The sequence below is a fragment of the Scleropages formosus genome, chromosome 6 (assembly GCF_900964775.1).
Source record: "Scleropages formosus chromosome 6, fSclFor1.1, whole genome shotgun sequence".
Classification (NCBI taxonomy): Eukaryota; Metazoa; Chordata; class Actinopteri; order Osteoglossiformes; family Osteoglossidae; genus Scleropages; species Scleropages formosus.
This window is the reverse complement of record NC_041811.1, coordinates 33852216-33868352: the sequence shown is the minus strand read 5'-3', so window position 1 is coordinate 33868352 and position 16137 is coordinate 33852216. Positions and strand designations below refer to the sequence as shown.

Sequence of the window (16137 nt, the reverse complement as noted above, 5' to 3'; positions counted from 1 at the left end):
AGTTGATAGCATAGTGGTTGGAGCTGCTACCTTCAAGCCCCAAAAGGTTGTAGGTTTGAATCCCCCCTTCTAGCTGTAGTACCCTTGAACAAGGTACTTACCCTAAATTGCTCCAGTAAATTTACCCAGCTGTATAAATGGGTAAATAATTGTAGATACTTTATAATTTTAAGTTGCTTTGGAGAAAAGTGTCAGCTAAAAGAATAGATGTAAATGTATCTACTGTGCTACAGGGGCAGCTGGTGGTGTAGTGGGTAGAACTGGTGCCTTCCCAGAAGTTGCAGGTTTGAATTTCACCGTCTGCTGTAGTACCCTTGAGCAAGGTACTTACTCTAAATTACTCCGGTAGAATTATCCAGCTCTATAAATGGGTAAATATTTCTAAATAGATTAACATTGTAAGTTGCTTTGGGGAAAAAAGCATCAGCTAAACGAATGTGTAAGCGGTGCTCTAGAATAATTATTTGGGTTTCCTGTAGTTCCACACCTCCTCATAGCTGACTTTAGCAGCTCTGGGGAGTTTCTTTGCGAATCAACAAGTTCAAACAGGCCTTTGCTAGTAAATTCCATTGCAATTACACTAATTCCAAGGTAAACACACTGAGTCATATAATACCCAACAGGTACCATAGTAAGTATGGTAGCCCCACAGGTGAAAAACAGTTCAAATATTCCAATGAGCAAGGTTATTCATTTTTCCATCAGTTATTTAAACAAATTTACATTAGATGAAGTATAATTTTCAGAAAAGAGCACACGGCCCATTCGGGGACCTCAACTACAACTTTCAGACTACTGACCCAAGGCCCCTACCGTGAACCATTTGGTCACGGCGCTCTGTGCCACAGTTCACCGAACGGCCTCACTGACAAAGAAGTGATCTGCATTTCGAACGTATTTCAACACGGCAAGCAACAATTTGCATAAGAAACTACTGGGTTTTTCCCCAATGTATGTGATGCAATTCAATGTGACAAGAGAAGGGAGCTGTTTGACATCCTGATAAAAATGAAACCGAATTGTGGAGATCCTAGGAATCGTGAATTCGCAGTATTGCATTTGATCAAGCAACACCAGGTAATGTCATACTTTTGATTGTAGCCATATGATCAGAAATTGATCAATTTGCACATCAATAGTGCAGCCGTTCACTGACAGCGCTCTGCCTGTTCCAGCACTGCCCAGAAGTACTGAAGAGATGCCAGTCGGAAGAGCCGATGTGACAAGGGTTAAAAAGGGAAAAAACGGAAACCAGAGACATTTGCATTTAAGGGGAATCAAATGGAAAAGTCTGGAGCAGCAGGGAGTGTGGTCATCACAGCCACTGCCTTCGAAGGTCAGAGGTTCGAATTGCACCACTTCCTCTCGCTGTGAAACTTACCCTGGTGTATAAATGGTTCGTAGGTAGCTTACCACGGTACGCTGCTTTAGAGAAAGGAATTGCTCAATAAATGCACTGTAGTTCGGTTGTGTTACAGCACAGGCAGGTCAGGATATTAATATATTTAAAATGTTCCTATAAACTAAGCTTGCTTCCACCAACAGATTTCCTCCTTTCGCAGTGTAGGCGAAGCACATAATGTTTACAGTCTCTAGAATTCGGGGGTTGGCACAGAGTCGCCTGATCTGACCTTTGAGTGTGGAACAGGTATTTGTGGAGGAACAGTGAAGGTCTCGAGGTAAGAAGCAGCATTGCCAGGACATCCCCCATGAGGGAGAACAGTCGTATGCAAGAAAGATTTATTATAGTACCCCAGTACAATGTCACATGTATGCACAAGTTTATAATAAAAAAAAATCCCACCCAGTTTAGTATAAATACTATATTCTTTATTTAAATATTTTACAACTTTTGAAAACCTATTTACAGAAACCATGCCTGTGTTATTCCGCCATACACGAGAACGGCGCTCACACAACTTAAGACACCACCCGCTTTGAGACAGGAGGAGAAAGCTGAGGAGCTGCAGAAGCCCCTTTGAGAAGGACCAGAGCCCAGAGCCTTCTTTTTAAAAGGAGAACCGGGTGCTGGGAACAGGACATGCTGGGCCAGCAGGGTGTTGCAGCCACATGGACGGAGCTGGTTTTTAAGGCAAAGAGAAGCATGTTGTTCAGCCAGCACCGGTGCTCCAATCTGCCTACCACCCCCCCCATCCATCCAAGACCACCATCCCGTCACCCCCTTAGGACTCAGGCTTTCAAAATTCCGGTTTTCTAGTCATACTGTGAGATCAGTCTGGTTTTCTGTTCATTTACCTCATTTTCACATCTTGTCATCCAATCACAGCCATCATCTTACCATCTCTCCAAACCACTTTACATAAGTCACAATCCAACCCTCTGCCAGAGAGGAAAGGGGAGCAGGAGAAAAAAGGGGGAGAGGAACACACACACACACACACACACACACACACACACACACACTCGAATTGCAGATTTAAAGAACAGACAATGGAAAAATCAGATTTTTGCAAAGTGATATGAAAGAAAATACCATGTCGCACTGGTATGCGTTAAGTTTGCTCAATTGCCAATTTCATAAAAGCACTTAGCCATTAAATGTCATTGTAAAAATTAACAGCTTGTACACACTACTAATTTAAATTTAGTTCACTGCTCAAGAAAAAAGCAACCCAATTCCACAGATAATCCTCACTTTCCAGATAGACCTTCATCTGCTCGTCTGCGGGTGGAACGCATTGTACGGTGCACAGTCACGCCAGGGAAGAACCCGTTGCACTCGATTATGGCTTACCTACTTTGGTTTCATCTCTGACTTAACATAAGCAATGTACTTTCCCATCTCTCAACACCTGGGGAAGTTGATAACTGCCACATCAAAAATGAACAATGTTGGGGGGGGGTATGCATTACACTGACCAAATTGCTATACTGGATAAAATGCTAAAATCCCTGATCCTGTACATCTTGAAACTCAGTAATTGCAAATGGACTATGGGTGAGAAGACTGCCAAGGAGCTGGGAATCAAAAGAGCGTGCTTCTAATGACAATTTCGAGGAGGCTTATTTATGCTAAATATGCATACACTTAAGGTCACACGTGACGACCACAGAACTGCCCAATGTTCGGAAAGCTGAAATACAGGTAATGCAAAAAATTATGCACTTTTTTTACAGTATTGTTCTACATTTTAAATGAGGAGAAATTAAATGTCAAAGTGGAGGAGAAACTGGACGAGCATAAATCTTTGGTGCACCTGCATTTTAGCACGGAAGAATTAACATCTGGAGAACGTCACCCAAAGAGCGAGGAGGTTTTTTGCACTTGTCTGCTAAATGAAGAAAGGCTTCATCACGACCCGAAAGGCTGCGCTGGGCAAAATATCTCCTCTCGGTGCAGACAGGGGCCAATCGCAGAGAAACGGATTGCTGAAGAGTAACAGCTCTGGCGTCACATGAATAGCATCGCAGCACTTTGCCGACCGACGGAGGGCGATGAGCGCCTCGGGTGCGACAAGGCGCGCAGGTTGGGGTACAGCGGGGGCTGCGGTTAACAGCATAACAAGAAGAGTAACACAGGAACAGTCCATTTCTTGTTTTCATTAATGCAGAAAAAAGGAAAAATGCACAACTCGGATTACCATTCAAATAAATAAAATTTAAAAATAAAGGGCATGTACACTCATGCGTTACATTAGGAATTTAAGCTCTGCAAAGTAGCAGACATCTACAGCATATACACACATCCCCAAATTAAAATGGGGGGGGAGAAAACTAAGCCAACAGGTATACTGACACACACACACACACACACACACACACACACACACACGCGCCAAGAATTATACAGCCAATCACAGGACAATTCAAAGTATTACGGTTTCAGGATCAAATCTGCGCTAATGAACACGTGTTACAAAAATAAATGCTTTTTTATATCTAACCTGTCATTTCACTTTGAGCATTCACAGATGCTAGCAGTCTTGTGCGCTTTATTCTCCCCTCCTCCCTAAAATTGGATATAAAAACAAAGAAACCATTTAACGATCATATAAATGAAAGCAGAAGTGTCCACAGTCCGTCCCACACACGTTTTGTCGTTTCCAAATTCTCTATTTGCATGTGCGCAAGCGCACAATAAGCGTGCCGAAGCAAAACTAAAGAACTTCCCCGTCTACACACAGTGTAGGCTTTGCGTACTCCTGCTGCCACACTGTAGCGCCGCGTACAGTAACCGCACAAATCCTTTGTCAAAAAAAAAAATTGAAGGTATATACACAGTTGGTTAAAATAATAAAAATATACTGTGACAAATCTACAATGTGTCATGTTTAACGACTGGCTTCCGGCAACAGAAGCAGTGCACCGTTGCGGATTCGAGGGGACACCAGCAGACACGTCTCCAAGTAGGAGGAGGTGCTCTAAGACAACTTTTCCCAACCCAATGACACAAAAGTGACCAGGGCCCAGCTACTCCCTTTTTCAGTTCCACGCAATGGACCCTAACCCTAACTCTGCCTTCTTAGCATCTGACCTGCGCCTACGCAACTCACTTTAGGCTGGTGGTAACACAAACCAAGGAAGCTGACCAATATTCTCACGTGACAAGATGTCCCGTCCACACGCTTCCATCCGTACGGCAGACACTCAAACACTCCTGAGTCATTACAGACTGAACTTCCAACAGCCTCCGAGTTCAAAAGCCTTGCTGACATCCAAGGACGACTGGCGGCGCCGCGTTCAGCCCTATTGTACAAAACGATTGCCTCCCCTCCCTTCAATGAAGGGCTGGGGTGGGGGGGGGAGGGCGGTGGGGTGTTACAATCATGGCTTTCGTGTATAAAATGATTGGGACAGGACCACAGATCTAATCACATGGTCTTGCTGGCACCAATACCAATCAGGCTCCTGATTTCAGTTAGAGCTAGAAAAGGATGAAGATGTGAATGTATAAGGAAGGATGGGGGGGATGCAAGTAAGACGACAGGTCGGGTGGCTGTTGGAAAAGGGTGATGAACAAAAAGGGGGGATGGGGGGTAGCCATCTCTTCTCTCAACAGCAGCAGACTGTTCATCGGAGCAGGAAGGAGGCAAAAGTTGGCCGAGGGAACGCGTCCACCGGTGGACAGCTAGTCCGTGTATTCCGCCACTATGGACAGCAGCACTGTGATATCATCCGGCTTCCCCCCTGGAGGAGACACACAAAGGAGACAGATTAATGCAAACAGGTGCCGGACGAAGCGCACCGCTCACCACACACGGCTATGTAGCGGTTCACGCTGCAGTTCTCGCCGTTTCCCATCCCTCTTCATCTCCACCAGAATGAAGCCCCTGACAGATCTGAATCGTTACTCAGCGACAAACTGGAATCGGTCAAGGGCAACTATCATCAAAAACAATCTGAAGTCGGAACAAATGACATAAGGCATCGCTCATCCATCCTCATTGCAGCACAGGGTCATCATGGTCCAGAGCTCATCCCAGCAGTATAGAGTGAGACAGGGTGGGACGGTCCATCCCAGGGCAAAGTCTCACACACACTATGTGCAATTTAGAGTCACCAATCCACCTTTTACAAACCCCATGTACACTTGGGGAGGACATGTTTACACTTATTATTCAGCTGATGCTCTTCTCCAAAGCAACAGTGTAAAACCTCGTACAATTACCCATTTATGCAGCTTGGCAAGTTTACTGGGGAAAGTAGGGGTAAGCATTTCGCTCAAGGGTACTACAGCTGGAGGTGGGATTTGAACCTGCGACCTTTGGGTCCAAAAGCAGCAGCTCTAACCGCTGCACAATCCGGTGTCCTGAAATCTTGTCCGAAAGCAGAGCTCAGAAGCGGAGGCGCCAGCGCTACCGGCCGTGCCGCCGTCGTCCCCTCCGCCTATCGCTTACCTCGTACATTCAGCCCATTGTCACACGCAAACTGTGCGAAGGGCGACATGTAATTGGGGTCGTAGGCCAGCTCGTGGGCTTGCTCCGCTATGCTCCGGGCTGTCTGCTGTATGCTCTCGTAGTTCGTGTTCTGCAGCGCCGAGAAATTGGATTACAGAACATCAGAAAGGGCGGGAACGCGAGATACTGACAAAGTGAGCTGATCCGTCTCTCGGCATACGGACGGATAACCATTTACCCGATTCTGCCATCAGAGGCGACAACCCACCTTTAGCTTTTTGAGCTCCTGCAGGATCATGTAGTCCGGCATGTTGTCAAAGAGGCCATCCGTAGCTGTCAGGATGATGTCACCAAGCTGGACATCAAAGGAGGAGCTGTCCGCAGCCTCTGGCCTGCGGTGCGGACGGAGGAGGGGAAAAGCGGTGTGTTAACAGGTAGCTTGATGCCTCTTGCGGGGAAAGTGCCGTTTTCTCCCGACATTCCCTGCCGGTACATCCGCAGCAAGTGCCCAGTTGCGCAGAGACCCCTCGCTCCACACGACGGAGTTTGGAAGAGGCCACTCCCCGCAGCCCACACACAGTCTGGACTGTCCACGGTAAGCGAGTGAACTGGTGAAACCTTGTGTATTATTAGGCGTCTGCTGTCCCAGCAAAGCTAAGGACAACAGCCAAACAAAGCATAAGGTTCAGAGCAAGGAATGGAAGGTCCAGATCATCCCACCCTGGTGCTGTCGAGAAGCTTCACCTTATATCAGGAAATGTGTATTTCCTAGGAAACTTTATATATCGAGTACATGTATATTTATCAGACCCTTTCCTCCAAAGTGACTTACAATGTTAAGCTACTTATACCGTTTAGTCCTTTATACAGCTGGGTAATTTTACTAGAGCAGTTTAGTATGAGAACCATGCCCCAGGGTACTACAGATGGAGGTGGGATTCAAACCTGCGACATCAGGGTGCAAAGGCAGCAGCTCTAACCACTACGCTACCAGCTACCTTAAAACGTAACTGTCTTTCCTGGGAAGGAAGATTTGTGAGGAATAAGACACGCCATACCACGGAACGCACAAGGAACCGAAGCCTTCGCAGAGCTCAGGTACGCGTCGCCAACGTCCCGCGACACCCCCAGCACGGAGGCTGCTGCTAACCGCATTTCGTGGTGGAGAAACAGGACGACAGGAGGAATGACTTCACAACCTCCTACAAAGTGCCAAGTGAGTTTCTTTTTTTAGTCCAAGTTCACTTGGGTTTGTGTGGTCCTCTTCTTATGAGTTATGGTTGCTACCAACAGCGAGAAACCAGGAACAGAACATGCCCTCCCCTCTGATGTGCTTTGTAGGTAGGTAGGTGGAGTGGTGTGTGTGTGGGGCACCGTTATATTAAGTATCAGAGGAAAACTCTACACTAGTCAACACTGGGAGTTTGGCAGTAAAATTTTAAACAGATCCTGGGCACAGTTTCCCCTCCTTGATCCTGAGGAGGAGAAAAGACGACCATTGGCTGCTCTCAGAGAGTCCCATGACCCTCCCGTCTGGGATCGGAGCCCACTTGGCTTGGGTGTCTACATCAGCAGCCTGACCTGAGCCCACTGTCCTCCCTCCCCAGCATCTCTGGGTAACCAGACACTGCACACTGCTGGCAGGCGGTAGAGCTGCGTCACAAGGTCCTGGCAATTCTCCCCACACAAACCATGACGTTACCAGGCACCTCATGGTCCAACCCAGGTCTGGTTCAGGGTCAGTGCCCACAGAGGATGGGAGACACAGTGTGCTCCAAAGTACATGAGGACAAGAGGTCAGTTTTTTCCTTTTTATAGAAAACCTTTTTCCCCGAAGAACTCAAGATGAGGTTAACTTCACTGAAACGGGAGCTGTAAACCTTCCTGACGTTCACGCAGCCGTCCCCCAAAATGAGATCCGAACTGCCGCGGAGCTGCGTTCGTTGCAGAAGCGGAGCCGTTCGGACACTGACCTGTCGCTGAGCACGGCACCCTCGGCCCCAGGCGGCGCAATAGACAGCTGGAAGGGCGTGTTGAAGTAGTGCTGCTGCTCGTCGGAGCGATGCACCACCTCGCCGCCCCGTACCACCAGGAAGCCCGAATCACCGAGATTGGCTGTGTGCAACTGGTGTCGCTGCCGGTCAAGAACCACAATGCAGGCAGTGCTGCTACCTGCAGAGGGGGAAAGAAAGGGAAAGAGGGAGGCGAGATTAGCGGGCAAATTAAGATCATATCCAGGCATTTTCGAAACAAAACTTCATCGAAAACAATTCTCACAATAAATCAAGTGACGACAAAGAAGGGAATTGTGGCACGACCTAGGTTTTCAACTCAAGTTTGAGGGATTTGAGCTCTTGCACTAAGGTCGAGTTCCTTTTCCGCCGGCCTTGTTTGCGACACATTTACAGACGTCACCAAAGCGAATGGGTCTCTACCCCGGCCAAGGTCTTGCTCGTTGAACCACCTGGAAAAGGGCCACCGGGACACTTTTACGCACAGAGAACAAACAACGTGAATTTAAAAAAAAACTACAGGAGCTTTGCCGACTAACCTGTCTGCAAAGCCTGCACACAGAGCCAGTAGTGCATATGTGCAGAGCCCACACACAGGCTGAAGTCATTAACTTAAGAGCAGTAATGGCACAAATCAGTAATATTGACAGCGGGATCCTCGATAGAGCCAAGTGGTTACGGAGTTTAAATGGCAGCTCCCCAACCCCCTTGGTACGCTGCGTCACATGCAGTGTCTTCTGCTGACTGTCAGCCCAGAGCACCAATACAATGGAAAAATGGCATGCGAGTCCAACCCCCAGCTGCCCGAGAAGTGGAAATATGGGGGTCACGGGACAAGCAAATGGGAAACGACAACGGCTCAGGTTTCCAGCGCTCTCCTCTTACAACCAAGAATGTGACCTTGATCCGATGGTTTCTGATCACACTTCCAGGCTGCCTACTCAACGCAGGCACACGGGACGCATATCACCGCACCCAGAAACAACGCAGGCGGGCTCAACTCTGCTGCTCCAGCGGTCTCGCACGAAACGAGGGGGGCGGATAAGAGCGGTAGGAACAGTGTCCGCACTTGCCTCTTGGCCTTGCAAAATCCATTTCTGAATTAGGTGCCGCAGCGAGCGTAGCAATGAGCAGAAGCGCAGAAATGGTCGCCGAGCGAGCGCAAAGCCGTCATTTATGGTCCCGACTTCCTACCCGTGACCAAGACTCATCCCTCTGCCATTTTGCCAGGACCGGAGTCGAGTTCATTCAATGACCACCTAAATCAATCAATTAGAATACACTAAAAAGGGGGTTCTTTCTGCACACAAAAGATGTACAAGGAGAAACAGTTCCGGGACATTTTTATTCTATTAATGTGCCCCCCCAGGCGGATGTTGGACGTTCTCCAGAGGAAGGCGTTTGCCGAGGCTTCCGGCACAGCCGTTCCCTGACTCATTCCTGCAGACAATTTATTCTTCTGTACTCAGCACGACTTGCAGAGCCGTCTTTCTGCAGTCCTCGCTGTTCGCACTGTCAGATGGACATACGGCAGCAATTCCAGCTTAGTGTCGTTCCAAGAGGATAAAGACACCACTAATCGCTTCACGGGCTGAAGGCACCTGGAAAACACCATGGCCTCAGACTGCTCTCTGTACAGCACCGTGGTCAGCGGTCAAAGCACGAAGGTCAGCAGCCAAGGGAGTAAGATCGGTCACTTTGCGATGGTCACTGCTCATTGACAGGTCTCAAAAAGCAGCACGGCAGGAGATGCAGCGAAGGGTGTGATGGAAATGAAGCACAAAAGAGCGCTTCTGCTTGCTTACCCAGCAGGGGCACCTTGTTCTGCAGGAGCTCATAGTACCCCATGGTAAGGATGCCTACTGGGTTGCTGGGGACAAAGCGGCCCTCCTTCACGAGTCGCTCACATGTCTTCATCAGGGTCGCCGAGAACTGGGAGGGGTCCACACCGTAGTCCCGCCAGCCGCCCACGCCATCCGCTACACCTGAGTACATAGACACGGACAGAGAACGTAAGACACACTGTTGTATCCACCGACGCAAATCTCGCACCATGAGTAACTGTTGGCTCCCTTCTCGGATTGACGGATGACAACAGTAACAGCTGCAATAGAGAAGGAACACACGAGTTGATTTTATCATCCGATGCCATGTCATTGGGTTGCTTCTCTCGTTCTGAGAAATGTGCCTTTTGCCATCACATGGTGCCAGGGGTCACCGTTAATGACCCTTAGAGTTAGTGTATGGAACCCAGATTTCTTAAATTCGACAGAAATTTCAATCATGTGACAAATCTAGTGAGACTGGGGGGGGCTAGGAAAAATTCTTAGATTACCTTTGACACCAGGGTGCCTAAGCAATTAGAAATTTAATACTTGTTTGCCAAAAAGTATTTATTCAAGCAGTTCAGATTAAGCACCTTCCTCAAGGGCACAAGTACAACAGCACAGGTAGGAATGTTTGTCGCCTGCCAAGAACACCGCCTTGGTTCGCCGAGACGTCCAACGCCATCCCCCACCAGCACCCTCCCAGACCGGCGCTATGCAGGGCCACCAACGCTGCTTTTCAGCGTCCTTTACTAAATTAAACCAGCTCAAACTAAAAAAAGGAGCATCACCACCAGGCAATTACAGTAATGAGGGGCACGTACAATTAAGCAAATACACGAGACGCTCCGTATGCGGTGCCGCAAACGGCCGAGCCGACGCCGAACGATGGCGACACGACAAAACGTTCAAGTCGCTTCAGACAGAACCGGAGAACCTCGGTCCCGGAAGCGCAGAGCAGACGACACCAGCGTGTCGCGGGGCCAACATACGCTCCAGCAACTGAGAAAACACTGTTCCTTTCACCGCCACTGAGGAGGTAAAAAAGGAGAAGAGGGTGAGAACAACCGAGACAAACAGCTGCACTCTGGCAACGAGGCCTCCGGTGGGGGGCTGTGACGGGTGGTGACAACCACACAATGGGCTCGGTCTGCGTGTGTGTGGTGGCATAAGACCGCGGGGTGAACGGGTGCAAAGCTGAATTGACACGAATGGGGGGGTCCTCACATCAGACTAGATCCACTGTCCCCCCAACCTTGAAGGTTGAGCGAAATCAGGAGAAACTAACCATATGCTGGGATGTATGACATATGAATGACTTAAGTGGAGTGTCATTCCTACCAGGCATAAAAACAGAGAGGCTTTTCGACAAGAAAGAATGCAAGGCAAACGCCCTTACCTTTTATTTCTGACAGTTATTACGTTCTGTCAAGTCATGCAGCAACCAGCAAAATACTCGAAGAGCATTGCATACATACAGCGAGGGCAGGAAAACCACAAAGGAGATTAAGAGGAGGACGTTCCTGGAGATCCTTCAACTTCTGACAGCTCCTCACATCTAATCTCCAAGTCACACGTGGACTAACCGTCTTTCACAATAACTTCCAGCTACCAATTTTAAGATGGTAGAACAGGAATTCCAACAGACAGGTGCTGAAAAACCAGCGGGTTCAGCATGCGCTGCATGATGACCATCTCAGTCGGTGCCCTCCTCACTCTCAAAGTGGCATTTCCTAGAAAATGCCCCAGCTCCTCTCGCAATATAATGCCAGATTCCTTCCACGGCCAAGCAGACCTCAAAGGCACAGCTAAAACACTCCGCACCATCGCGGATACCTACTACAGGAAGACACAAAGTAGATGCTGCTGCCAAAAAATGTGTCCTGAGCAAAAGACGTCTTAAAGCAACCAACCCAACCGTGTGCGTTACTCTACGCCGAGCCCAGAAATTGTCCCGAACGTCGCACAGCGAGGACCGAAACACAACAAGAGCCGATAACCTTGACATTACTGCCCTGCTATTACCTCCTTCCATGTGGTGCTGAACACGCAGAACGAAACGGTGCAGGGACTTTGATTTAAACTGCAGAGATAAGCGTAAGAGCATTGAAGGTCACCCAAAATGCACACCATCACCTTTACTTTTCTAGTTTACTACACAAATCAGACTCTTGCTTTCTTTTCGTAGTCTGGTTGCCGCATCACCGGCCATGCGGCTCTAGCGAAGAGGCCCACCTATTAATATCTATAAATCTCTCTGCAAAGGGTATTTTTTCCATTTCGGTGATGACTCCAATTCCCGACAATGCCCGAATAAAAACATGGTAGGTGTGTTCAACCCTAAATATTAATTCTGGCAGAAATGACTGTAGAATGCCATAAGTGAGTATTCATTATACCCAACCACATAGCAAAAATTGTTTCCCAGTTACAGGTCTACTATTTTCTCTGCAACTATTAGAGAAAATCTGTATATGGCCAGTTATGATGCTTTAACCGTTTCCGGTTGACCTTATATCCATTTGCGTCGGGGGAAACCCCAGATTCTGTTTACTCATTCCAGCGCATCTCAGATGGCTAGCCGAGGTCAAATGAAAATGAGGATCCTGTAGACACAATGCAATTTTAATAAAAAGGCACTAAAATCCCAATCGGCACAACTGTCCGTCACTATCGCTGACCGTTATGACAACTTTAATACCATTATCACTTCCAAAATGTACAGCTTTCATTAAATCCTCCAATTTGGGCAGTGTTTGTTATGACTTCAAAATCCAAATATATAGGTCAAAGGATTTACTGCTATGTGGGCAGCACAGTGAGTAGCGTTGCTGTCTCAGTGCCTTGGTGGTGCGAGAGGACGCGAATTCGACCCCTGCTCAGTCTGTATGGAGTTTGCACGTTATCTGGGTGCTCTGGTTTCCTCCCACAGTCCAAAGACATGCTGTTCAGATTCACCCCTAGCATGAGTGACAGTGTGTGTGTTCCACTGATGTATGGATGAATGACCCAGTGTAAATAGTGTATCTAGCAGTGTAAGTCACCCTGGTGAATAAGGTGTGTGGGCTGATAACATGACAGTTCATCTTAAGTCGCTTTGGAGAATTACAACCCCGTGGTGCTCACAGGACATGTTGATTTCATCAGAAAAATGGTGAAAGTCCTAAGACTATCGATTAAACATTGACAATTTGTTTATACCATTTCCCCCTCTCGCAGAACAAGTGAGATTTCATGTTGCTGCAAAGTCCTGTACAGTAAAGCCGCCCTCCTCCTCAACGAGTTCAATAAATGAGCAAATAGGCCCCTTTACCGCAGGAGGTCCACTTCATGTCAGGTTAGGATACACTGGCAGATTTACGACAAATTCTGCAACACGCACTTTCAGCTGCGCAAAGTTTGCCGCACTAATTCTCAGTAAAGGAAATCTATTTAGAAGCGTCCCGACGCAGCTAAACGGGAGGGTAAGAAGTTTCAGCGAAAAGGGGCTTGGAAGTTTGCCCCGAAATTCACGAGCCAAGCCATTAAAACGGTCACCGCCCCTGAAGAGCGGATGCAGCAATTGCGCCGCAACTGAGCCAAAGACCCGGTAAAACACGACCCTGTTAAGAGGCACTTTCAGGATGGACATCAGGCCATTAGGGTCCTGAGGATTCTTCCCATTTGGATGGATGTCCTGTCAATTAAAGGGCATTTCCTCCCACTTTCAGCTACCATTTTTATCGCTGTGCAGGGCACACCTTCATTTCTTACTCATTACACCATCACGTAGACCATGTTACTACTTTAATTCCTTGCTAAGGGTTACAAAAGCAGATCTTGTATAAGCTGCATAAATGGATAAATAACTAAGCGGCTCTGGAGAAAAGCATCAGCTAACTGAATAAACGTAAATGTTTCATCACATAGGCGGCACACGTGAGATCGCAGGTCCGAATACGCGTGGCCTCGTTTTACGTCCCGCTCTCCGGGGTCTAAGGAGGTCCTCCATTCGCAGATCTTCCTCACACGGTGCCCTGGGGAAGCACAGGAAACCCCAAAAGGCAGCAGGAAAGGGGGAAAAAAAAAAAAAAAAAACAGTGAAAAACCTGAACACAATGAACTCAAACCAAACGCGTTGGCCCGTAGCGTCTCAGCGTCATCAACAAACATTTAACAGGAAATCAAGCGGATGAGGAAGGAGCGTCCGATGTATGGCCTGGCACATCTGGCAACACAGCTGCAAGAATATCTGTAAAATTAACAAATATTTGTTTAGCCAACTCCTCCCTCCAAAGTGATTCAGTGTTCAGTTACCCACAACTATTTACCCATTTATACAGCTAGGTAAAATTACAGGAGCAATTCTGGGCAAGTACTTTTCTCAAGGGTACTACAGCTGGAGGTGGGATTCGAACTTGCAACTTTCGGGTTCGAAGGCAGCGCCTGTAACCGTAGCATAAACGCCGACCTACTGAATGACCAAGTTTTGACACACACACACCGCACAAGAAGACACAGTGAAACAACGTTTCAGTTTAGACGTCTACTAGGATTCAGTGCGACTTATTTTCACGTCACACGGCGCTGTAACAGGTTACGAATAATTCCGCACATGGATTCCCGCCAAAGCAACGGGATGGACACACCGGCGTTACAACAGGTAGTAGACCCGTCACGTGTGTGCGCGCGTGCGCTCTCTCTCTCTCTCTCTCTCTCTCTCCTGCCCCCGCGGATGGGCGAATGAGAAGTAAGGAGTGCAGTTACAGCGCGGTAAGTCACCTTGGGGAAGGATGTCCGCTAATGCAAGGGCGTGTAAAATACTACTATTAGTCGCTGCGGTTCGCGAAGTTAAAGGACACGTCTGGTAGCTGGAGGAAGCGGCAGAAGCAGGAGACTCACGAGGGAGGGACGCGCGCGCTGCGAAAACCGCTAAGTCGAGAAGCAGCTCCTTCCGCCGGTACTCGGTCCGCTGAGAGCGGCGCTCACTCGGCCACGCGGCGGCTCTTCCGCCAACATGGCCGCCCCCACGGGTGACCATCCTGACCTTTACAGTGCTTCCCTCCGAAAGCATGACCTGCAGCTCACCGGGCCCCCCCCCGCAAATTGGGGTCCGAACTGATACTACGGGAACCATCTCAACCACTGTGGTAAATAAAATTACCTTACTGTTATACGGAAATTATTTATAGAGTAGGACATGATCATGAAAAGTGTGGAACGATTCAAGAACAGGACTGGAAGAAGAGGAAAAAAGAAGAAAAAATTAAAAAAAAAAAAACCACACGCGCGCATTGCCCACGCGCCGCACAGCTTGCGTCCTCTCCAGCGCGCGCGACGTTAGGAGTCGAACGTCTTTCTAGGTGAAAGGTCGCCGCCGACAGCAAACACAGCGAAAACACCAAAAGTTACTTCAATACGTGTGGTGCTTACTTGAAACGCGAAAGCACGACGAGGCGACACGGCAGAATCACCCCGAGGGCGACGGGACTGCGCGTAAGAAAGGTGATGCTCCAAAGCAGGTCACACACACACACACACACACACACACAAAATCCACAGGAAACCGCGCTGTGTTCATCCCCGGCGTCACCGCACCGGTATCCGCTGCCCTGTCGTGGGGCTCAGCGTCATTTTCGCGTTATGCCACATCATTTTTAGTATCAATATGACGTGTGTTCGACCGTCTGCGTTCTTACCCAGAACATCGGCGGACCTGTGCCGCGCTATGAAGCAGGCGTCGTCGCCGTAGCACATGCCTTTCTTCAAAATGCCCTTGCGGAAGTCTTTGCCGAAGCCGCAGCTCGCCGTCACTAGGCTGTAATCCCGGCTGTCTGTTTGGGAGAGTCCGCCCAGGACAGCCCTGGCAACCAGTCTGCCATAGGAGAGTACGGAGATCATCCCACAAGACGAGCGCCCAGCCGCCTTCCTGCCCCAGCACTCTCCTCTCTCCTCCTCCTCTTCTTCTTCTTCCTCTTCTCCTGTCCTCTCTTCTCTTCTCCGTCCGGTCCGCCTCTTCGCGCTTCTCCCTCAAACACGCCACATTCGGCTTCCCCGCAATACAAAGATCAACAACAGACTCGAACACGCCGCTCAGCGAGCCAGCAGAACAGCGCCAAGGTCGTCAGCACCGCGCGCGAGAGGCTACTTATTCGGGTATCTAAGCGTCCACACGTTTTCCGCTACCACTCGTATAATAAATAGACGATACGCAAGCGTTAGGTTGGGACGGAGCCGGTTCCTGTCGTGTGCGCCATCACCTCCATCGCGCTTCGTTCTCACACGCTTTCGCACTCAGTCACAGCCGGGTTCCGGCGATGTAGTGAGATACGGTCTCCCGGGTCTCGTGACTCCTGGCCATGACGTCACGGGCGGTTGCGCGCACGCAATTGGCGCTCTCCTTAAAAGGGAGGACTGAGGATTGACCCCCCCCGAGCGCCGTCAATTCGCCCTCGTTATCCA

The 16137-nt window shown here is 48.7% G+C and overlaps 1 protein-coding gene across 1 annotated transcript; it reads right to left on the bottom strand.

Annotated features, from left to right (window-relative positions):
• Positions 1-3127: 3127 nt before the first annotated feature.
• On the bottom strand, positions 3128-15998 carry pptc7b (protein phosphatase targeting COQ7 b). Its single transcript, XM_018753190.2, has 6 exons — positions 15375-15998; positions 9676-9855; positions 7832-8030; positions 6127-6250; positions 5859-5988; positions 3128-5148 (listed from the first exon to the last, which is right to left on the bottom strand). The coding sequence occupies exons 1-6, from the start codon at positions 15574-15576 to the stop codon at positions 5090-5092; spliced, it is 894 nt and encodes a 297-aa protein (XP_018608706.1). The 5' UTR covers positions 15577-15998; the 3' UTR covers positions 3128-5089.
• Positions 15999-16137: the final 139 nt, after the last annotated feature.